The following is a 22,625-nucleotide window of genomic DNA, read 5'->3' as shown; positions in this document are numbered from 1 at the left end:
CTGTATTGCTGACGATTCATTGATTGTATCTCACTAGTAAAAACGAACAAAGCGAGTTACGTTTTTTTCCCCACTTAGCAGATGCTCTCTCGAAAGCGATGTACATCTCAGAGAAAAATACAATGAGTGCATCAATGGAGAGAGCCTTGGCCATGTGATTCTAAAGAACAGTTGTCACATTCCACCATATGAACCAAAGTACATCAGACGAGCAGCTGCATAAAGGTTCACATTCACATTTATTATGAATTACAAACCGTTTTCTGCCTGTTTGTAACTTGTGGAGCAGAGCACCATCCCAGGACTGCACATGTGATTCCTAAGACTGTACTGATATGCTTCCAATGCGAGAAAAAAGCTGTGGAACTGGCAGGCGAACTAGCCACCGAGTGAGATTCACACATCCCAAACAACCTGCAGATGCTAACTAGAATAAATCCAGCTTTGCATATCAATGTGACTCTAATGCGATCCGGCAGAGACACACTAATGTGTCTGAGACTGAGCAAACACCTTGCGGAACAGCATTCGAACCAGTAACATCAATCAGCGAGTCTGCAAAGCACCACCACCAAGGAGTCAAGAAACGCCATGACGAAGAAATGTGCAGAATGGAAAAATACCATCTGCTTTTCTGGGCCATGCTAATTAGTTCCCTGCAAGCAACAGTGAGTCAAATGTCAATGTTATTACTTCACGAAGCGACGGGCCAGAGATGCGCTCCACTGACATTAACCCACAACGCACGTGACAGCAGGTGTCGGAGCGGTTAAGGAAGAGGAGAAATGATCAAACCCTGGTAGGGTCAAATTCCTGGGGAACCTGCTGTTGTACCTTGATCTGTGTACTTAACCCGGATTGCTCCAGGAAAACACGTACATGGGCGAGGCTATACAACACAGCAGCATCTGCCGAGTTTCTGAACAATGACTGCAAACTGCTTATATTGAAGCTAATGATTTCAGTGTGGCACTACTAAAACTGGACTTATTTTCCATCAGGGCCAGTGTGGGAGAGTTTAAATAAGTCATGTATAAAGCCTGTTAAACATTTTGCCAAAAAACACCAATTTTTGCAGGTATGGTTGTATCAGTACTAACTGTGATTCATGCTTGAGGCTCAAGGCAAGTGTGTACATGGCCAGTAAACAGGACTAAAAATCTGTAAATACACAACATTTTTTATCACTTACCTTTATTAATTTAGCCAACATTTTTCTCCAAAGTGACTTAAAAAAATAATAATTATACATGATTTTGTACTTTTGGCTTTTTTTAAACTACATTAGGGAAAAATAGGAAAGAGCACACAAAACTTTACCAGAAGTTTCATTTTTTTCATAAATTCATTTTTGGCAGCATTCCTTAAGTGTAAATGTGTATAGCGACATATATCCAATTCTGAGGTCAAGTGGCAGGTAATGAAATCATACTTAGTGGATGAAAAGCAAAGGTAGAACACCAAATGGCAGTGAACACAAAACAGTGCGAGTAGCACAAAGATACCTAGAAACATGTCAAAACTATCAGATAAAACAAACAAAGCCCATAAACAAAACCTGAAAGGGAGTAAATTGAAAAATCTTGTATATGAGGGGTTCTGAGCTCTCAGGCTCCTAATTTGTTCATTATATCTAGTTGAGTGTGCCCGTTTCTTTTTTTTTTTTTTTTTTTTTTTTTTTTTTTTTTTTAAACACTCGAGTAATTTAGGATAAGTACCTTGCTCAAACATATTATAGCAGCAAGAGGGGCTGAAACCTACAACCTCCAGTTCAATAAATGGCAGCTCTAACCAATACTCCACCAGCTGGCCCATTTATACTGGTCATTCCGTTCATATGGTGCTTGGCAGCACTGCATTCTGGGTAGCAGAGGAGACTCTGGATGAGAAGCCTGTTGGTTCAAACCCAGTCATGCTCTTTTAGGAAGGGTACTTTATACCGGGTTATTTCATAGCTCTCTTCACAAATGAAAATAGTGCACATGATGATAAGCTGTACAACTTGGTCTGGAACACAAAAGAAACCAGCAAGACAAACGCTACACCCTAACTTCCCCTCAATGGCTGCAAATATAATCGCAACAGAGACCAAATCGTCTCCACATATACGTGCGTGCGAGAGCAAGGCTGGCAGGTGACACCGGCGCAGGGCTATTCAAAAGCAATTAGTTGAGGAGCAGGGGATGGCCATTCGACAAAGCCAATGCTGCAGAGGGGTGATCGCCTAGGACTGGGGTGACAGCGAAGATCTGGGCTGAGTGTCTGTGACACGGACAATTTCTATCCCCCAAGGCCTTTGACATTCTCGCCGTGGCTCTGCGGATGCGACTCCTGCTGCACCGGACAGAACCGTGGCCGGCGGCCTGGCCGTACTCAGTTCTGCACAGACCTCCGCCGCTGTGGACAAATCGGATCCGACACGCAGGGGTGACACACTCGTTTTTCATCTCACTTCGCCCTGAGCTCTTCGGCAGGAGCCCTCAGCTGCTGGGAAATGTGGCCATACCCTCGCTCAAAAGCGTTCGCTGCTCCGACAGGCCGGTGGGGGAGGTATTAGTGGGGTTTAGCACCGATTAATTTGGTCAGATCCTCAACACAAGTCAAACTGGAAGTCTGTTCATAAGTTATTTAGTAACTCCAAAGACACCTTTAGCACCAAGCTGCAATCAATAAAGGTTAAGAGACTTCCTTTCATTTATTCTCTGTTTAGGTTCTGTAAAAACGTGGTAACGCTATGACAAAACAGTTTTAAAATACTAACTTTGATCTACAATACAGTTAAAGATAATTTAAAATTATGAAATTAAAACACAATCTTTGTAACACCCTATTAAATGCCAACTGTTGGTCAATTCATCCCATAAACATGTGCAACGTTCCTCATCTTGTTACTGATTCCCAACCCTCAGAATCATGAGATATGAGCTGTAAACACTGTGGGAACAAGATGAATTAAAGTGATCACAGACTCCTTTTTCTGCTTGTAGCTGGACATGCAAACACAGGTTGGGTTTGTGCTCCTTCAACTAGAGATTTTAGGAAACTGACAAGAAAATAGTTAAAAAATAAAACTGGAAGTATTTGTATCGTGTGCAAAGGACTTGAGCAGCCAGAACACTTCTTTTCACCGGCCAAACAATAAGAGCCACCAGCCATAGGTCTCCTTTTTTGCAGTGTGTCACATTACAAGGAACGAAACACAGTCAGGGGGGGGGAGGGGGAGCAAAAGTGACCAGAGGAAGGGAACACTGAGCCACACATCCCAGCTGTTTCAGAAAATGCCTACTAATGTTTAGAACACACGTCTAAAGCAGGAAATTGGGTGTGTACAACTTATGCATTAATCCAGCGGTGGCGCAAAGGGCAAATGTGTAATGACATTAATGATCCACTGTCATAAATTGGCAGCGAAATGCAGCAGAGGGCAGGGGCTCTACCTGTGTGTGCGGCCAGCAGGAGCGCAGCACGGTCTGGCTGCGGAAGAGCAACAGCAGCCTACGGTCGTGCTCGCTCAGCGGGAAGTCTCGCTCCAGAGCCTGTAGCACCTGGACACGCAGGCGCGCTGCCACCGCCGTGTCCCCGCAGAAGGGCCGCAGCCAACCCAGGAGGTCGTCCGAGGAGACGAGGTCACCGCTGTGGAGGGGTGGGGTTGAGAGATGTGTCAGCACCCGGTGCCTGGGAACGTGTGGTGGAGCGGGGGTCTCCCGATGGAAGGTAATCAAAAAAGCAGCGAGGAGCCTCACAAAATACAGAGCTGAAAAATGACCCTTCGGCAGAGATTCATTCTGCTGCTGCCAATGGCCGAGCAAAAGTGACCGTTTGTCAACCACAACACAGAGAAATAGAAATTCACGCAGTGCAAAAAATAATTACGCATTATTGCTTTAATAAAATTTACACTGTAAACTTAGTTTCTAAAGGCATAACAAAATCACAGCAAGCTGTCAAGTTCCAGACAGCACTGAACCAGCAATTAATCCTGCGCCTCCCCCTTAAAAAAAGAAATAAGAAAAATAAATAAGATCTGCTTTTCAAAAAGAATTAATTTTATTGTGAGGGGACACTAATAATTACTTTATGCCTGTGTTCAAGTCGTGTCACTGTGTGAGAAGAGCGCTCTATAAAAAAAATAAATTGAATAACTATGCTGAAAAAAATGCTTATGCTAAGTGCGATTTTTAAGCATTCCCCCCAAATTTTAATAAACTATTTATGGGAGAAACCACCAAATATGCTTCCGAAACACATTAACACAATGAAAAGTAATAATATATGATTGGCTTCACACAAGTCGTCAAGAGAATGGACATGACGAACTAGAAAACGACAAAACCTGTCGACTGATTCTGGTCCTCTCATGAAAAAAGACAGATGAAAATCATCTACTTTCAGAAAGAACTCAAGTCAAGAACTGTTTTTCGATCACACGGTCATGGAAACACACTCACAAACACACTCGGAGGGGCCTGGTGCTGGGAAGGCACATGCACACACACACTCACACACAGACAGGGGGTGATGGGGCTCAATCACCAACATCGATAAACACACAGACTGTAACACACCCCCGTGTAGCAAAGAGGAGCCAATGCTGGAACTTTCCCTCTTACCCTGACTGCACGCTGGTGCGCACCGCTGCCACGATCCCCTGGAGGACCTCCATGGCGTCTCTGCCGTCTGCCAACGCCCCATCGTCTCGCCTGTAGACACAAAGAGGAGGACGGTGTTCATCATTACACGGCAGGGGAGCGGCGCGTTGCTGCCAGGTTTCGGCACAGCTCAGCAGTGGCCGAGTACAGGAAATTATGGGTATATGTCTCATCTGTAGATTGGGGAAACCCCTTTGCTCGCTACAAACGCCATCCTTTGTCGAAACGTACATCCTTGCTTGTTCCCATAGAGACTCCGAGGCTGTATCAAATAGAATAGGGAAGTGTGTATCGCCAACAAGCACCTTCCCATCACCTCTGACCAAGTCGAACTTTCATGGTTCACTTTTGAGAAGCCATGCGTGGAAAGTCTGGAAACATCCGGACTCAGTGTCTGTCTGAGTGTGTCTCACACCAGGGCTCAGCAATCAAATTACAGTGGAATATGCAATATATTGGGCAGCTGGTAGCGTAGTGGTTAGAGCTGCTGCATTTGGACTCAGAGGCAGCAGGTTTAAATCCCACCGCCAGCTACCACTTGAGCAAGGTACTTCAGCTAAAAAAGAGAAAGAAAAACCCAGCTGTATACATGGGTAAATAAGTGGAAGGAACTTAACATTATAAGTCGCTTTGGAGAAAAGTGTCAGACAAATGAATAAATGTAAATGTATATAATCTGATCTTATGTCCTCTAATTATAAAAATAATACATAGACAGCACTTTAAACTTACAAATCCAGCTAACAATAAAAGTAACACACTTTGTTCATTACTTTTTTGTCAGTAATCCTCAATAAATAAAAGTTCAACAGGGGTTAGTGTCTATTAAAAACCTCACATTGTTTGTTATAATACATTTAAAAATTCCCTTCAAGACTTTAATATTTTTATTTACTGATTAAAATTACACGTGTTGTCTCCTCACACTCCTATTCAGTATCAAATGTGGACCGATTATCGTGTGAACACGTGCAACATTCCTCATCTTATTACCAATCACCAGCATTCAGGGACCACAGAGCTGAGCTGTAAACACTGTGGAAGTGAATGGAATTTAAGCCGTGTGAAACTCCTATTCTGGTTGAGTGCCTTTAATTACACCACTATTTACATATCATCACTGTATCAGCACATTTCCAATACAATTTAAAGTTAAACGGTGCAAAGAGACCTTGTGTCACATCCATCGAGTGTAATAAATACAATAATTAAACGCTTATCACATTCTTTTATTTTCTCTGCGACATTCTAACCGCATGTCTCCGACTCAAAGTTCTGCCACGTGGACTAAACCTGCTTAACAGGATTAGCTCAACATTAGTGAATATCTGTCAAGAGTTTTCGCCATCAAGCAAAATTCCCGTCGCCTCCAATTACTGGCACCACGGATGCAGGTTACTCCGAGCATCAAGGTAAGTCCTGTATTAGTCACATGTAATTAAACCGATAATCATCCACCGGGCTTAATTCCCCAGAAATGTTAAGGCAAGATGTGTTTTGTCTAACGGCGGCCCTAAAAGACGCAATACCTGAGTGCGGAGGAAATTAACCGTAACCATGCGATCGCTCTTAACGATCCTTGTCATTTGCATGTTACCCACTAAAGACTCTGCTCTGCAGGTGCAACTCAGCTGAACACAATAAGAAAAGCTGATTAATCCACAGCACAGCAAAACCGCGTTCCTCTTTTATTGGAGAGACGTTAACCAGGGGGAAAAAGGCCCTAAAGACAAGAGAAGTCGCATGTGATCAAGTCCCGTTGAAGAAGAACAGCCGGTCTCATGATTGAGGAACCTACGCAGGATGAACCAATCACAGTAATTATTCCACGTTCACATATTCACAAACGAAGACTGCCTCCATGTATAAAGGTGACTTCCACACACTATTAGAGCACGAGATAAACATTTGTGCCAACAGCTGTTAGAAATCACAGCATTTGCTGGGAAAACAAACACACTTATATGTCTTGTTCAGCTTGTGTCCTCTCGTATGTTCAGTGTAAACTAAATCCATAAGAAGAAAGTTAAATTAGCCGCTGCTGAGGGCACTAATGTGGGAGAAGGATGAGTGAGTGCATCCACGTCGCGTCCCTCCCAGTTTATCAATTAATCCGCCCAATGATCCCATAAGCAGATGAATTGGGAATGCTCTCCAAGACGCATCTGCAAATAATCTGTTCAGAAATCTCAGTGATTCCGCTGATTAAACTGTAATGGCCTCTTTGGAAAATTCATGACTTTGTTAAATAAATAAGCAGAGATGGGAGCTGTGGCCACGGGTGTCGTCCGGCAACTCCTCTGATGTTATGACATGAAGACTCAGAGAAGATGCAAATCTGCACAATCCAGCCCAAGGCACTGCGGGATTTAGAAAAAGAACAACCACAACACACACACACACGTCACTCTTCTTTGACTGGCCATATTTAACCACTGTACATTCTGCAGACACAAACGGAGGTTTCCCATAAGGATTAAGTGCCATGGTGCAAACCAGACTGGACTGACCTGACAGATAAAACTCCAGCTTCGTGACTCTGCTACCACAAACACACAAACCACCTCTGAGACGCATTTCCGGATGTGACACCTACATGTTGGATATGGGCCGGTTCGTCTCACTTATACTTAGTCAACCTATTGATTTCATACCGTTTCCCAGAGTCCTCGAAAAACAAGGAAGCAAAGGGAGAGGAGGGTGAACTAAGAACAGTGTAAAGTATAATTGGCACCTTGGTCCACAAGCATGAAGCAGCTGCTGTTCAGGATGGCAGAGTGAGACTTCAGAGAGCAGCGCTTCAATGCAGTTGCCCGGTGTCCTTGACCCATGAAATTATATTATTTGTAAGGCCCCAGAGTAGTCGTGTGAGGGGCGTGGGGTCTTCTGCTCAGCCAACAGCAGGTTTAACGTGACAGGGGTCAATGAAAGGGGTGGGGGAGGAGGTCTCTTACCTCAGTGCTGAAACGACCCTCTCGACAGCGTCTCGCACCACGCGCTTCGGGGTGTCATCCGAAGGCCCCGTGGCCACGTCGAGCAGCTGCTTCACGTAATCGAGTGGCTGTCCGTCTATCGCCATGGTGATGGCCAGCTCGTGAATCTTGTCCTTCTCGGACCTGGACATGTCGTACAAATGGCCGTACCGTTGCAGCTGTTCCTGGACACGAAAAGGAGATTCTGTGGGGTCTTGAAGGTTATGTGTTATGCGCTTTGCACGTTTGCGATGATCGTGACACATGACTCCGTTCTCTACCCGTTAGCACTTCGCCTCCTGCTCTTTAAACCCCCAGTCGGTTACACTTGCGTCTTAAACCTCCAGGTTATCCAGAAGCCTTATGGATGAGGTATATCTAACACTGTGAGATTTCACTATGTTCCTCATCAGAAGAGTGGATCTTGTCACATCAAATGAGAAACAAAATTAAAACACTAAAATTCCTGTATGATGACCTAAGAAAAATAAGCACCCACTCCCATGTTCTGCATTTAGTGTAAAGATATCACTCATTTATACACACGATTTGTACGATTTAACACATGGTCCTCAATCTACCTCTGACAGACATATTTAGTTCCCTTTTTGTCAGAATTTCTGCACTCTTTTACTACAAACATTCTTTCATCTACAGACCATTAAAGGAGACATTTGAGAAAACATTAAAATACTACAGTGTTGTACAGTGCCATTCTTTATTTCTAGGGTTCCCAAATGTGTCTGCAGCATTAGCACCAAGCACCAATTAAAAGGGCATTAAAGCATTTGTGTGAGGACTGCACACAGGTTTGATGATGGCTCGATGGCCATACTCTTGCTGATGTACAGGGAATGTATCAGTTTCCAGGCTCTCAAACAGAGGCATTTGTTTCCTCTCACTTTTTAGGAAGGAAAAGAACATTGAGATGTGGTGGCGACGACGGCAAACTGTAAACACAGACACCGACTCGGGTGGAGGCTGCTGCAGTAGAATGACATGAAACAAAAAGGTGTGACTGAAGTGGGAGGAAGCCGGCAGCCTATCTCATTACCTGGCCGTTGCTGCGCAGGAAGAGTGCAAAGCCATGGCTCAGGGTCTCCAGGTGAGCAAGTGACTGCTGCAGGTGGTCGAGAGCCTTCTCGAAGCCGGTGGCTGAGCTCTCGCCCTCTTCGGCACTCCTCTTCCTCACTTTTTCGCCTGCCTGTCTGACGGCCCGCAGGGCTCGCCTGGTCACCTCTGACCTTATGTCCACGGTCAGCTGAGTGGGATGGAAATAATAGTACAGCAAGAGGAGATGAAACCTCCACTTGGTCCAACACACACGTATGCTCAGTGTGTAGGCAAACCGCAGTGGGTGTGAACACACATGTACAAAGCAATCTAACCTGCATTTACAAACACACGTGTGACAGTTATTGCATCTGCTAGAACTGCACTGCTGCTGATGGGTTGAGGAGGATTTCAGGATGCATTCTTTTATTAGCACTGATGTAATTACTGTCTGTGGAGTGCGTGGCGGCTTGATGAATACACCACTCCGTTTAGAGGGACTCACTTGAACAGACGGGGCTAAGAAAAGGGAAGGGGAAAGAAGAAGGAGGGGGGAAAAAAAAAGTTTTCGCTGCACTGAGCTATTTTAAATGCGCAAGATTTTATCTCGGGCATGCAATTAAATATTCCTCTCTTTTGTTTGTAGCCTCTATAAAACAAGCAAAGCAAAACCCTGAGGAAGTCTGAAAAGTTAACTCTGCAGATTGATAAAACAATTAAGTATTAAAAGAAGGAATGGCTTCTGTAGACCGATTTCCTTTCTGCGCGTTTTCGTGTAGAGCGGGAATTATGGCAATGGGATGCGGCGGCTGGGCAGGAGCGGTATGGAGGCGGTACTCCGCCGCAGACCTGACAAAGCCGACAGAGACGGCTGGGACGCCCAGCGAGAAGCGCTCACAGTAATAATGTCACGGTAGACAGCCCGATGGGGCGAAGGAACCGTAGGGAGGCTAATGGCTGCCGCAAAGGATCAATGGCATCTCCTCACTCGGCAGACGGCTCCTCTCTCCACTTAGAGTGGCTTTTGAGCGAGGGCCTTTTCATAGGCGATGTTAACCCAGTCGGGACAGTACCACCCCCCCCCCAGAGCCGCAGGGTGTGTTTTCGCACCTTTGACAGAGCCCTCCGCTCCGGGAGGAACGTCCCAAAAACACCTCAAGGTGCAAATGGCCTGTGCCATCACTCGAGGGGCCAATGCAATGCACATGGCAAGTGCCACAACCTGTAATTATCCATAATTCCCATTTCCTTGACTGGCAGTGTCTTTCTAATGTTTTTCTTTATTTTTTCTGCACCATACTTTTTTTTTTTTAATGAAGGCATCTAAAAAGCAGGCATCTTGCTCAAGGGTTCGAGAGAGTCACATTTTGCCTTCCTAGAAAGGTCATGGCTTCAAAGAGTCGCTTTCGGGTTACGAGTTCCGCCGCGTTCCCACTGTAAAAGCCGACCCTTGTGCCATGACCGTGGAGGCAAGTACAATAAGGTATCCTAGCAACGCCGGATTCTGTGGCAGGCCTCCGAAGAGCAAGGAGCTCCTGTGCGTTTCATCTTCCAGGGTCTCATGAAAAGGAGGCCGACGGCAAAAGCCTCCTGCACAAACAGGCAACATTTCAAAAAGAGGGGACACAGAGGTGTATCCTAGCAGGGATTCAAGCACTCTGGCACTAGCGGGGCCGGGTGGGGCGGCTTGTCTCCGGCGACTCACCTGCTCAACCGCCTCAGGAGAGAAAGTCACGGCATCCACAAAAGCGGTGGCATCTGCTGGGGTTAGCCGGTCAAAGTACTTGGCGCAGGCGTCGTAGGCGTGCAGGAAATCGGCGCCCGTCTGCGGAGGTTTCTTCAGGACCTGGGGGTCCCCCTTCCAGAAGAGCTTGTGCAGCCAGGCGCCGTGCACCCTGCTGGGGGACAGCGCCACCCCAGCCTTTGGAGCAATCCTGGAGACCAGCTTGGAGATGGACAGCACGTTCTGACTGGTCAGCACTGGCTGCAGGGCGTCCAGAGGGTCCGCGTCCAAGTCCATCAACTTTTTGTAGTCCAGCCCTGCAAGAAAAGCAAAATCCTTTGACTTTGCCCTCGCTCACTTTGAAACTCTAGGCCCGAGGGTGAGGTTATGTACTGCTCTAGTCTAAATATGGAGTGGGAAGAAGCTCTTCTGTGAAGAGCCATTCAAAGCTCACAGCTGAGCAGATGATTGCATCTCAGATTAAACATATTACAATGTTAATTTGAATATCTGTTTAAATAACCATTTTGCTGTCGCTACGATTTTCAAGAATGAGATGATTTCCTCCATCTCCCACGGCGAACGAAATTACGTTAAACATCAGAGCTCAAAATGTACCGGATGTTAAAGCTCTTAAAGAACAACTACAAAGGCAGCGAAAACAAACAAGCCGAGAGATATCTGGCACTTTAAATAAAATGATGATTTAGATTTCAAAGTTAATAGGACTTGTGATTGCAACTGAAAAATTGGGAAGTGTTGTGAAAGAAATTACCAGACTGACTCACAGCGAATATAAAAATGTTCTTTGTCCAGAAGGTTATGTTTCTGCCATGATAATGAGCTTACCATGCAGCTGGAATATCCGTGAAGTGAAATGACAGGCGTGACAGTGGAAGGTACAAAAAAAATTCTGCACGAGTATTATAGTGAACATTTTTTATGACATTGAATATTGTTTATAATGTCTATACTACACAGTAAATGAGCCTGTTGAGAGTGGAATGTCTGAGTAACAGGTTTTCAGATACAAATGCTTTCTGGGTTATTATTTATTATCAAGCTGATCTAAAAGCTCAGAGCAGAAGAAGTGACCAGTATTTGCTTTCCACGTCAACAGACGGCAGTAAAGAGCCCCCAAAGAGACCACCTTAACTCAGCTCACTTCCACAACATTTACAGCTCACATCTGGTGATCCTGAATGTTGCTGACAAACAAGAGGGGCGATGCTGAACGTTTATGGGACGAATCAGTTGATAATGATACTATCATTTTTAAACAACCTATTAATTAAGTTTCAAGTTTTATTTGTCACATACACAACCATACTTAGCACGACGTGCAGTGAAACACTTCTCTGACTGTCCGCGGTACAGATAAATAAGGCAATACAAATAAACAGAAATTAGGAACACACTACAGGAATATAAGGAACATATAACGATGAAAACAAGACAGAATAAATAATAAAATAAAGTAGGATACAAATATGTTAAAGGGATATCTGCATTTTGAACCTTTTACTGTGGCCTAGCTATAAAAGAGACTTTGCAGTAACGAACAAAAATTCCAAATGTACTCCTGATTGCACTGGAGTTGCTGAGGAGCCCCAGAATAGAGAAAATAATTAAAATACTGTTATATTGAATGTGGTATACCATACGTACAACTTGGTCCAGCATACCTGTGGCCACGGCCTTGAGCTTCTTCAGTAATTTCACATGATCGGCGGGGGTAACCTTCTCTCCGGCCAGACTGGAGCAGCCGCAGGCCTCAAGCAGGCTGAAGTAGTAGAGCAAGCGGCTCAGGTCTGAGCCCTCAATGCTGGGATACACGTACTTGCTCATGTGCCTGTAGAAGGCTGGCGGATCACTCTTGAGTATCTCAAAGAGGCCCAGAGATCCACTCCGGCTCTCAATGTCCTTCGTCGACAGCCTTGGGCAGGGGAGGGGGGAGGGGAAATCAAAGCAATTGATATTTATTAAAAATAAAAATTAAAAAAAAAATAAAGTAGAACTGAAAGTGTGTGGATTTTTTGAAATGGTACAAATCTAAATACTGGGCATACTTTTTGATTTCCGTGCGTGTGTGAGAGTGAGAGACAGTGGGCGAGAGAGAGTGTGTGCGTGTATGTCTATATACACACGCACACACAAATATATACCTCTATGCATATGAATTCAGTTGGACAAAATCCATAACACTTTGGGCTTTGATATATTTTTCTATTTTTTATCAATATAGTACGCATTACATAATACATTATTTCTTTATTTTTATATACACACACACACGCAGGAGAAGGTGGAATACAGATGTGTTGCTGTCAGTCTACTAAGTAGAAGGGTGAAGTGGTCATTTGAAAAAGTGAGAATCAATAGCTTTGTGTCCCAAATGAGGGACGGAGCACCGGTGAAGAGCAACAGAATGACAGGCCTCATTTCTCCTTCCTGTGAATCTCCATCCGTCCACAGTGATATACAACATGCATTTATAAGCCTTCTGTAAATCAAAAGATATGGATTTCTAGGTGTTTTACTTTTTTGCCTTAGGTCTATTTACATATTTTATGTTAACTCTGACTTCATAACTTGGAATTTAATGACACCTGCACCTTTTTCCTAAATGAATGCCTGTTTCTAGCAAAGATAAACAGCTTTTCACAACGCGATAAATATTCAAGCGCCCCTTGTCCCTTGAATTTTGATGCAAGGAAATGTTTTATACAGCTATGCTATCAATAAATTACAACGAGTACCTTTAGAGGTGCCAGAAAGGCTTTCTGCGGCCGTCGGCTGGGAAAAGACACGTACCCTGCGAACACTGGAGAGGAACCTCATCCTGTTTGCTATCTATAGGAGCGCAAGCAGCCAAATGGCTCAAAAACTACCATGAACTGAATTTTTAAAAAGCTCACAGTTGAAAATTTAACAAAGCCTTTGTGGCCACAGGAAGAATTAAAATGAAGAAAGGCTGACCTTCAAGTGCTCAGTAAACATCCAGCTGTAACTACACACAGTTGCGTAGAAAAAGTTGTTTTTGGCAAACATGCCAATTACACACTTGTTATATAAATGACTTTCATTAAACACTGAGCCAATAAAATAATGACTTGTGTACAATACAATCAGCGTAGAAACTCAAAAGTACAAAGACAAAAGGTCCAAGTATCCCAACATGTAAGCTTTTATAACTCGTCATACGGTCCTTCCTGTCTGTGAAGGAACTCGGTGGCGTGAATCACTCAGTTATCACATCACAGAATCTCCAAACGCTGACATGCCCTATGACGACTCCAAACAGGAAGCTCAGATTCGATCACCTGGCCTGAGAATTCGACGCGGTGAACCTGACAACATGGTGAATCTCACAAGAGGGAAACCAACATGGTGAAGATAACACTTGGAGACCAACATGAGGAAGCCAAAACACTGACTGGAGCCCTATGGAGACTCCAAAAACCAAAGCAGAGAACCCCTCTCAGGGCCTCAGGAATTCTGGAAGCACAGGAAATACTGGGCTGTTAAGTGAGACTGAAGAAACGTAGAAAAATCGCTGTGCAACTCATCGGATCACCGGGAAGACAGAGCGACGGATCATCATAAAGCCATGAAAGCTTTTCATTGAATTTGCTTGAAAATGTGACACTTCTATATCCACCTGCATCCAGTGCAGCATTTCACAGGAGAGGGGGAGAAAAAAAATCTCACATAGAAAAACACACTTGCTTTGCTAAAATGGTTGCTGATATACACAACTTTGCGGGATTATATTGCAATTTATTACCCAAATATGCTGAGTGCTTACATAACACAACCATGACAAATAGAATCGGGAAAAAATAAATAATAATGATGGTAATAATCTTCTTTCTAAAGTTCCCAGATCCCTGTGGTCTAATTCACACTATCTGATTAACATAATGATTAAATAAGTGTGGGATCCTGAATTGAGGCATGATACGGTTTAATTGCAAGTTTAAGAAGTAAACAGAAAACACACTGATGAAAGGGGACGCTGTAAAAAAAGAGGAAATTAAACAGATTTCCACACACAAAATCAGTTTAAAGGGCAGGGAAAAAGGAGATAAAAAGCAAAGTCAAATTACTTTCTATTTATACATTTCGAACCCGGACGTGAATTAGCTGTGCTGGAAGAGCGTGCAGGGGTTGCCGCAGATGGGACGGCTTGTTAGCGTGTCGGGAGGGGCATCGCCTGAGGGTACAGGAAATCTTCGGCAGTTCGCTGTCTGTCCCCGTTTCGCAAAAACCTGCACGGTGAGATGCAGTCAAGCCCGTTGTCAAGTGCTGTGTTACTAGGATACACTGTCACAACCGTCACTGCTGTGCTGACATGCTTCAGCTGTAGAGGGCGTGGTGGTTAAGTTACTGAACTTTAGAGTACAAGGTTGCCAGTTCAGTGTGTACCTCTGCTAACTGTCTGGGATAACAAAGAGTGACCCTCCAGGGCCACAACGGGTCCACCCCCAACCCCTAAGCAGCTGCTCCTGCAACACTACCACCCCCCTACACCTTTAATGAGCCCTGACTGTGTTGCATCCAATAAGAGAGTTACAGATACCGGAACACAACAGTGCAAATAAACAGTGAAACATACAACCTTAACTCAGTGTCTTATTTGGGCAACAGTACAAACTGATCCTAAGCAAGTTAAAGGTTAATAAATCACTGAGCTGCTTAATTTGAGACTTTATTAAACATCAAAAGCCAGATTACATATTTAATGGATTGCAATGCACACTTTTCATTTGATTATTTCAAGGGACAGTTCCAAAGTACCCGTTTTCTGAACATGTAGCAAGAGGAGAATGAAGGTCACGTTAGCGTCAGAACACAAGGAGCCCAATTAGACATGAAAACTCAGGAGACAACAGACATCTTCTGGAGCATCAAGGGACGCTGCACCGAGTTCACAAACCACCATCCTTCATGCACGTCATCTAAAGATGCAGTAAAGGTTAAAATGCAATGGTACGGAGGAGGGAAAAAGCTGTAAATGCGAATACCTCATAAATAAGTGACAACAGTGTAAACTGGTTACAAAGGATAAGTCAAACGCAAACATTTTGCATATTTAAACACTTGCTGAAAACAAAGCAGGTGAGAAATGTTGAATGACCTCACTAATCACATATTTGCATTTTATTAGCTATTTAATAATCTTACTTTGCACCTTTTGAACCATTCACAACACACTTAACACAATTTAAGTTTCACACTGAAATAATTTACATTTATTCATTTAGCAGATGCTTTTGTAGAAAGTGACGTACATCTCTGCAAAAGGACAATTTGTGCATTAGATGAAGATAGAGAGACATGGCTGCGGACATGTGATCCTTAAGTAAACCTAGTTTGTCACCTTCCACTTTATGCACCGATGTTCATCACTTGAGTAGGTGCATAAAGTGGAAGGTGACATGATAGGAGGTTAGCAGGATAGATGAATCCTGATAACCTCCTATCAAATTTTACAGAGTAGCAGCTGCATAAAGGTTGTACATTTATTCACTTAGCTGACACTCCCCTCCAAAGCAACTTGTAGCGTTAAGCTACTTACACCGATGTATCCACTTACACACCTAGGTAATTTTTACTGGATAAATTCCTCTAGACCACTACAGGAGGGTGTGGGATTTGAACTTGTGACCTATGAGTCCGAAGGCAACAGTAATTTTCAGCTGCACCTCCAATCTTTAAGCACTATGCCACCTGCTGTTTTATTTATTTATTTTTTTTTTTTAAACACGTACTACACCAAGTTACAGGCTGCTCGGTTACTGTTACTGGTCACATTAATAAACATGAGAGTTGATTTATAACCTTAAGATCTGTATTGTAGTAGCAAAAATCTGAGCTTCCGTTTCCCTCCGAGACATTGTGGAGTACAAAGAAATCCTCTTCCTTGGCAATTTTTTTTTTTTTTTGGTTTCTCATGGATCAAAATGCACAGAAACACGGACGCCGCGAGCGCCTGTCACCCGCGCACCGGCGCCTTCTGTCCTCCAGTTGCCGCAGGTTACAGAGCCTGGACCCGAGAAGAATGGCTCGCACGCAACCCGTGCCCTCACATGGGTTAGGATTAGAGAGACCCGCTAATAAGTGTTCGGTAAACATGGTGAGAACCCGCCAAAGTGCGCGCAACGCTGCACTTTCGCTAATCTCGACGCTAATAACCATGCAAATGAACATCCTGTTTATTCATGCGTCTGCGAGGTAATAGAGCATAATATTTAGCTATTATGATTTGACTAATTGGCGAGCCCATTAAGCCGGCGCTCCATCCACCCACCCTTGGGGGATTTACCTACAGGTTTGCTTTTAAGTAGCATTAATGGTTCTTTAATTAATAATCAAAGGGTACTTACCCACTGTCAGTGAAGAGGAACTCCAGATGTGTCATGTACACGTCCCAGAGAGGGACACGGTATCGCTGGGCCAGAGACAGGGATATCTGGTACACGTTCTCCTCGAGCGTTCTGTACAACGAGATGAGAGGAACATTCCAGTAAGCACCGTTGAAGGTTCCTCGCATACTGCCAAACCAATCTTGTTTCCTTCCAGAAAAATTGCACATGCAGCATACCGTGTGGAGAGTAAGCAATATGCAACTCTGAACTATGTTCAGCACGGGGATATTAAAAATTATATATTTTTTTTAAAAATTATATGACTTCAGAAAACTGATGTAAGTCAACAACCCCACAATCCTTTGACAGAGAGTCATTAAAAGTTGCTGATGCCTGGCATGTAAGTTACGGCAGCAGGTCTCTCGATCCATCTGCTCTGTCAGCAAAAGCAGCCTGGAGGAACAGACCGGGCCGGAGCAGAACTTACTCTGCAAGGCCGAGGATGGTCTCCTTCTTGTATTTGGCGTCAGCCGAGAAGCGCTGCACATCCACACCGCGACCGAGCCCCTGCAGGACCTGGGCTTGCGTGAAGTCCGTCAGGCGCTCGTTGTACAGCTGCAGCTGGCTGATCATTTGGTGCAGCTCGTCCGAGCCAAGATCCGAACCGCGGTCCGCCACACAGCAGGTGACCAGCTGAATCAGCTCCTTGGGGTCTGCCTGCAAGAGGAAACCACAGAGTTGGGGTGCGGGACTTGCTAATCCAAAGGGGCACCAAAAAAGAACTGGTGAATATTCAGCAATGTCATCAGGCTAGAAAACACACACACACACACACACACACACACACACACACACAGTCACTGCACCCAACACCACACCCTTCTGTGAACACTTACCAACTCATGCTCATTTGGATAGAAACCCGGGCCAGACAACACAGCAACGATTAATGGGTATCAAACATCACGTCAAACCTGGGTTCTGGGAACCTGGAGAGCAGCGCCAGTTACTAAGGTGCTCGTTCTAAATGAGATCAGATACACCTGGATCCTATAAGTGTTCAGCTCGACAGCTGCAGTGACAGACGAAACAGATGAGAGAAGGATGCTGATCTCAGATATGCGCTCGGCCTTCAGAGGCGCCACAACAGCCCTGGGGGTCTGAGCAGCACTTTCCAGCTCCCATCTGACTCAGTCTTGTTAGAAATACACATCTCCTACTTCTGAGAAGCGTGAATGAACCTCACAGCACTGACATGCAGTGTGGTAAACAGGAACCATTCAACGCAGACACTCATCTCTGCTCTTAAAACACAGTACGTCATGGGGCACAAAACGAGAGATTCGCAGCTGTGAAGTTCAGTAGCAGCTGTGCAAAAATTAACTGCTCTCTGTATTTATATTAAATGTAACTACACTGGTTCCTCATGTTATGAATCGATGAGGTTATGAATTTTTGAAGAAAAATACTTTCCTGTTTACTCATTTTAATCGTGGTTTCTTCGCTTATTTATTCTACAAAGTACAGTATGTGTGTATAGTGCAGCAAACGCAATCTGCATTTACCCAGTAGATGGCAGTAAAGAGCACCAAAATTGAACAGGAGAGAGGGACCATCTGTACTCATCTCACCTCCACGGTGTTTACAACTTGTGTGTGGCACAGCGTTGGTAACCAAAAACAAGACGAGAAATGCTGAAGTTTTTTACATTTAAATATCAATGTAGCTTAAAGTTAATAAAATGATACAACATTAAATCATTATTTACTTATTACAGCTATAGAATATTAAGGTGTTAATGATCATGACTAAGGGGTGTTTAAAAAGAAAGAAAAAAAAAAAAAAAAAAAAAAACTTTTGTTTTACAAACAAAGCAAGTTACAAGCAGATTTCTGTTTACCAATAGTGTCTGTTAGTTGAGGCACCAGTGTGCGCGCACGCACGCACGCACGCACGCACGCGCTTTTACAACAAAGCAGCTTGATTCAGTAGCACTTTTAGACACTTCAATGCAGGGCAGTCTACCATCTGTTATAAATGTTTTTCTCTTCCGCGACTCTGAGAACTTCTGCTCCCCAGACCATGTAGGAATCATTAACCAGTGCATTAGATCTTCTTCATGACCTTTAACTGTGTTTACCAGAGGCTGAAGACCTTTTCTGTCATCTCAAACTATGTCTACTATGAGTCTGAGACCTCCTTCCCATTAAATTGCTACGTTCTCCATGAACCGAAACGGTGTCTAACATGAGTCTCAGACCTTTTTCCAAGAGCTTAAACTATGTCTACTGTGAGCCCAAGACGTTCTTTAATCCCCTAAATTGCGTCTCGAATGGGCTAGAGCTCCTCACTATTAAACTGTACCAACCATGGGGCTGAGTCGTCTTCTCTTTATTTATCCATCCATCTACTCAAAATTTATCTGCAATAATCTATTCATGAATACGGATTACTGTGGATTCTTGGACTTAACCTCATATTTATCTAGATGCCTTGTTGTTTATTTGGTCAATTCCTTCTCCAAAAGAACATATAATATTAGGTTTCTAAACTAAGGTGCTGACAATGATTTATCTACTTATACAGTTAGGTAAATTTTACAGCATCAAGTCAGAGAACATTGATGATGGATGCCACAGGAGGGGGGGGTTACATTTTGGTCTCTGTAACCCTGTACCCAATGCAATGTAACCAGACTAAAAAGGAAAAAGGGTGTCTACCAGGGGTTCAGACCTCGTTCACACCCTTCAACTACACATACCACTGATCTGACACCTTCACCATGTTCTTAAACAGTGTGCACCACGGGCCGAAGACGCCACACACTTTGTGGTGTCAAACTGCTTGGGAAAAAGGGACATCCATTATCCGGCAGAGAACATCCACTGCATTCACATTCATATCAGCAAATATCAGTATATCCAAAAAAACCCCTCAGCAGATACACAATGTTTGCATCATTTCAGATGCAATTTCAGATAGAAACGTCACAAAGACATCCCTGCGAGTACCTCTGAACAGGCGCCTTGGCTAACAATAATAAACAAACAGATAGGCTGTCAGGATAAAAAAAAATCATCACAAGCTTACACGATCATACAGACTAGGGCATACAGGAGACGAAAAGCGAGAAGGATGAATATGTGTCGTCCCAGCATCGCTGGTAGAGGTACACGGATGCTCACGGAGCAGCGAATAAGAGCCACGCTGAACCACACCCACACTGCCAGCAGCTAATGTACCCAACGTCATTCCTACGTTTCAACAATACAATTAAATTGCTTAATTAAACCCTTTGACATCTAACGGTACCCAGGTGAAGTACTGCAGCAGGACCCCAGCTGTAATTGGTTTTTGTTATTTTACGGTTAATTAATGTAAAATTAATTCCAGCTAATTCCAGCAGAGCCATGGATCGTAACATTATGATTAATTGCAACATTTTTGTTGTTCTGTTTATATGAGATTATTCCATTTCTCGCCTGGTGGTTTTCTTCATGATGAAGTGTTTAGCGGCGCCCGAGGAAAGAGCCGGGACATCTTGACGCTCACGCTGGGCCGACCCGTGAGGATTCCTGATCAATACGTCGCTTACCGAAAGTGAAAAGCTGGAGAGAGATGAATGGCCAGCTCGCCACCCGGCTTCTTTACTCAGCACAAGACCTTACAGAACAAGCGCATCCCAACAAACAATTATGCTAAATAGTCTTTTTTCCCTCCACACTAAGGCCTTTCAAGGAGAAACAAACATTTTAGCTGTAATGAAAACACAGCCTGTGTGAATCAATGCAGAGACTCCTGTGCTCTGCTGTCGTCTTCATCCGCAGTCATTAACATTCAGAAGCAGCGTTGAGCTTCTTCGTGGCTCTGTGTACAGCCTGCGGTTCCACCATTTGGTCTGTGACACCAAACAAACAACCTCCTGGAGCAAGAAGCTTTGGATGAGTCAAAACCCGTGACCCCAGCTGCGAAAAGATCAATCCGTCTTAAATTGCTCTTCTGATCTTCTAAAGACGGCTGATGGGTTCTGTGCCCTCATGACAGCTGACAGACAGCAAATCCACAGTATGTAAACTGGAGCAGCCATTGGTGGCCTCAGTATGCTGCGGGTTAGGTTCCCTCTGGATGTAAAAACCTGCTGGGCATGAGGACGGTGCGATGACGGTGCCAGAGAACCTTAGAGATAATGAGGCAGTTTAAAACAAGCAAATAAATAAATAAATAAATAAATAAATAAATAAAACAGAGCTACCACGGTATGACAAAGTCCCTCCTACAATACAACCGCCACTAACACAGAAGATCAGCATTCTGGGTAGATGGAGAAGACCTGAGGCCTCTGGGAGAGATCAGACATCCATCAGCCAGCTCCTCAGTCCTCTGCGATGACCAAACTCCAACTCCATTTTCCACAAGTCAAAGGCGGCAGGGGCCCAAGTGCATTGCCATACCTACTAAAGAAGCTTAACTGTTTTAAATTACCCTCAAGTCATTCTCTTTTTTTTTATGAAAACATGCATCTGGTTTCCGTGACACCCATTGTGAATGTTCCCGCACTTATGTTCGAGGTTTAATTATGATTTTAATTTGTGTAATTAAGAGTCGTGTGCGAAGCCCTCAGAGGAAGCCGACAGACTGCGGCTGCTCCGCCAATGCAGATGTGCATCTTGCTCCTATCAAAGTCAGTTCAGTCTCCTCAGCAATGCAAATGACATGATGCCCTTTTTTTTTTTTTTTTTTTTAAACCCATGAGCCCCTGGGGAGCAGCAGATCCATCCATTTGCATGCTTTGTTTCTCGTTACACCCCTTAGTTGTGGGGTAGGGTGGGGCACAGAGATGGAGTAAATCAAGCGGAGGGAAACGTCAATATGGGGTCAGCTTCGGGGTTCGCGAGACAGGCGCTGCTGTGAGACAACTGAGTTGGCAGTTCAATACGTAGCTGGGAAACGGTGGGGATGGGGGCCGCGCCAGGGGGCGTCATGTGGGGAGAGTGAAGTGTGGCAAGTCTCACAGCTCTACCGTGGTGCACGTGGGAGCAGCAGGGGGAAAAGGGATTAGCATGGATTCAGGATGCAGGTTCAAATTCCAGTCCTGCTGTAGAACCTATGAAGTATTCGCCCTGAACTAATGAAAAGTAAAAATGAGTAAAAAAATAACTTGGCTGTATAAACGGGTAAATCACTGCAAATTGCTTTGGGGGAAAGGAATCAGCTAAATAAATTAATCTGAATGTACCTCATCATTTAGCTTTAGAAGAGCATCATCAAAGTGTGACAGGGAGGGATGGGGTGGAAACAAAGTAAACACACAGGAAAACCAGGTGCTGCTTGGGCTGCTGGTCAGTAAAATGTATTAATGAGTAGCTGAGACCCAGTGTCTGGGCCATTAAGACATCTGAAATGATGTGACGTTGGATCCAAATTAAGTCAAAAAGGTGGGGGGGAGAAGGAAGAAAGGGGAGGGGAGAGAAAAAAAAAAAAAAAAAAAAAAAAAAAAAACTTCTTCCTGTCACAGAAAACATGATCAGATTTACACTCCTACATGAAATACATAATTACACAGTTCAATTTGGAGGAAACATCGTGTTTGGCGCTGCTTGTTATGCGAACCGTATGTTTATTGGTTACGTAAGAGATAAGAACATTCAGGAGCCATGATTGTGCTGCTTGAGGTAACGGTGATGTTAAAGGACAAAACATGATGTCTCTGCTGAACACAGAACAGGAAACTCGCCGAGAAGCTGCCATCGCAGAGCTTTTTTAGTTTTAACTTAACGTCTCACATGAATAGGAGGCTCTGCCTGCTGGGAGCAGGACAGCAGAGTCGTTACACCGACAACAACAATGAAGAGACAAA

At 44.1% G+C, this 22,625-nt stretch overlaps 1 protein-coding gene across 1 annotated transcript in view; it reads right to left on the bottom strand.

Annotated features, from left to right (window-relative positions):
- nbas (NBAS subunit of NRZ tethering complex) overlaps positions 1–22,625 on the bottom strand; it is a 118,480-nt gene that overhangs the window by 27,465 nt on the left and 68,390 nt on the right. Inside the window, exons 41-48 of the mRNA XM_018730316.2 lie at positions 17,256–17,485; positions 16,787–16,897; positions 12,083–12,333; positions 10,380–10,714; positions 8,676–8,882; positions 7,604–7,806; positions 4,611–4,700; positions 3,438–3,633 (exon numbers count right to left, since the gene is read on the bottom strand). Of these exons, the coding sequence (XP_018585832.2) occupies positions 3,438–3,633; positions 4,611–4,700; positions 7,604–7,806; positions 8,676–8,882; positions 10,380–10,714; positions 12,083–12,333; positions 16,787–16,897; positions 17,256–17,485 (1,623 nt within the window). The remainder of the gene's footprint in view (positions 1–3,437; positions 3,634–4,610; positions 4,701–7,603; positions 7,807–8,675; positions 8,883–10,379; positions 10,715–12,082; positions 12,334–16,786; positions 16,898–17,255; positions 17,486–22,625) is intronic.

The sequence above is a fragment of the Scleropages formosus genome, chromosome 1 (assembly GCF_900964775.1).
Source record: "Scleropages formosus chromosome 1, fSclFor1.1, whole genome shotgun sequence".
Classification (NCBI taxonomy): Eukaryota; Metazoa; Chordata; class Actinopteri; order Osteoglossiformes; family Osteoglossidae; genus Scleropages; species Scleropages formosus.
The sequence above is the reverse complement of the archived record's forward strand: the minus strand, read 5'-3'. Positions and strand labels throughout refer to the sequence as shown.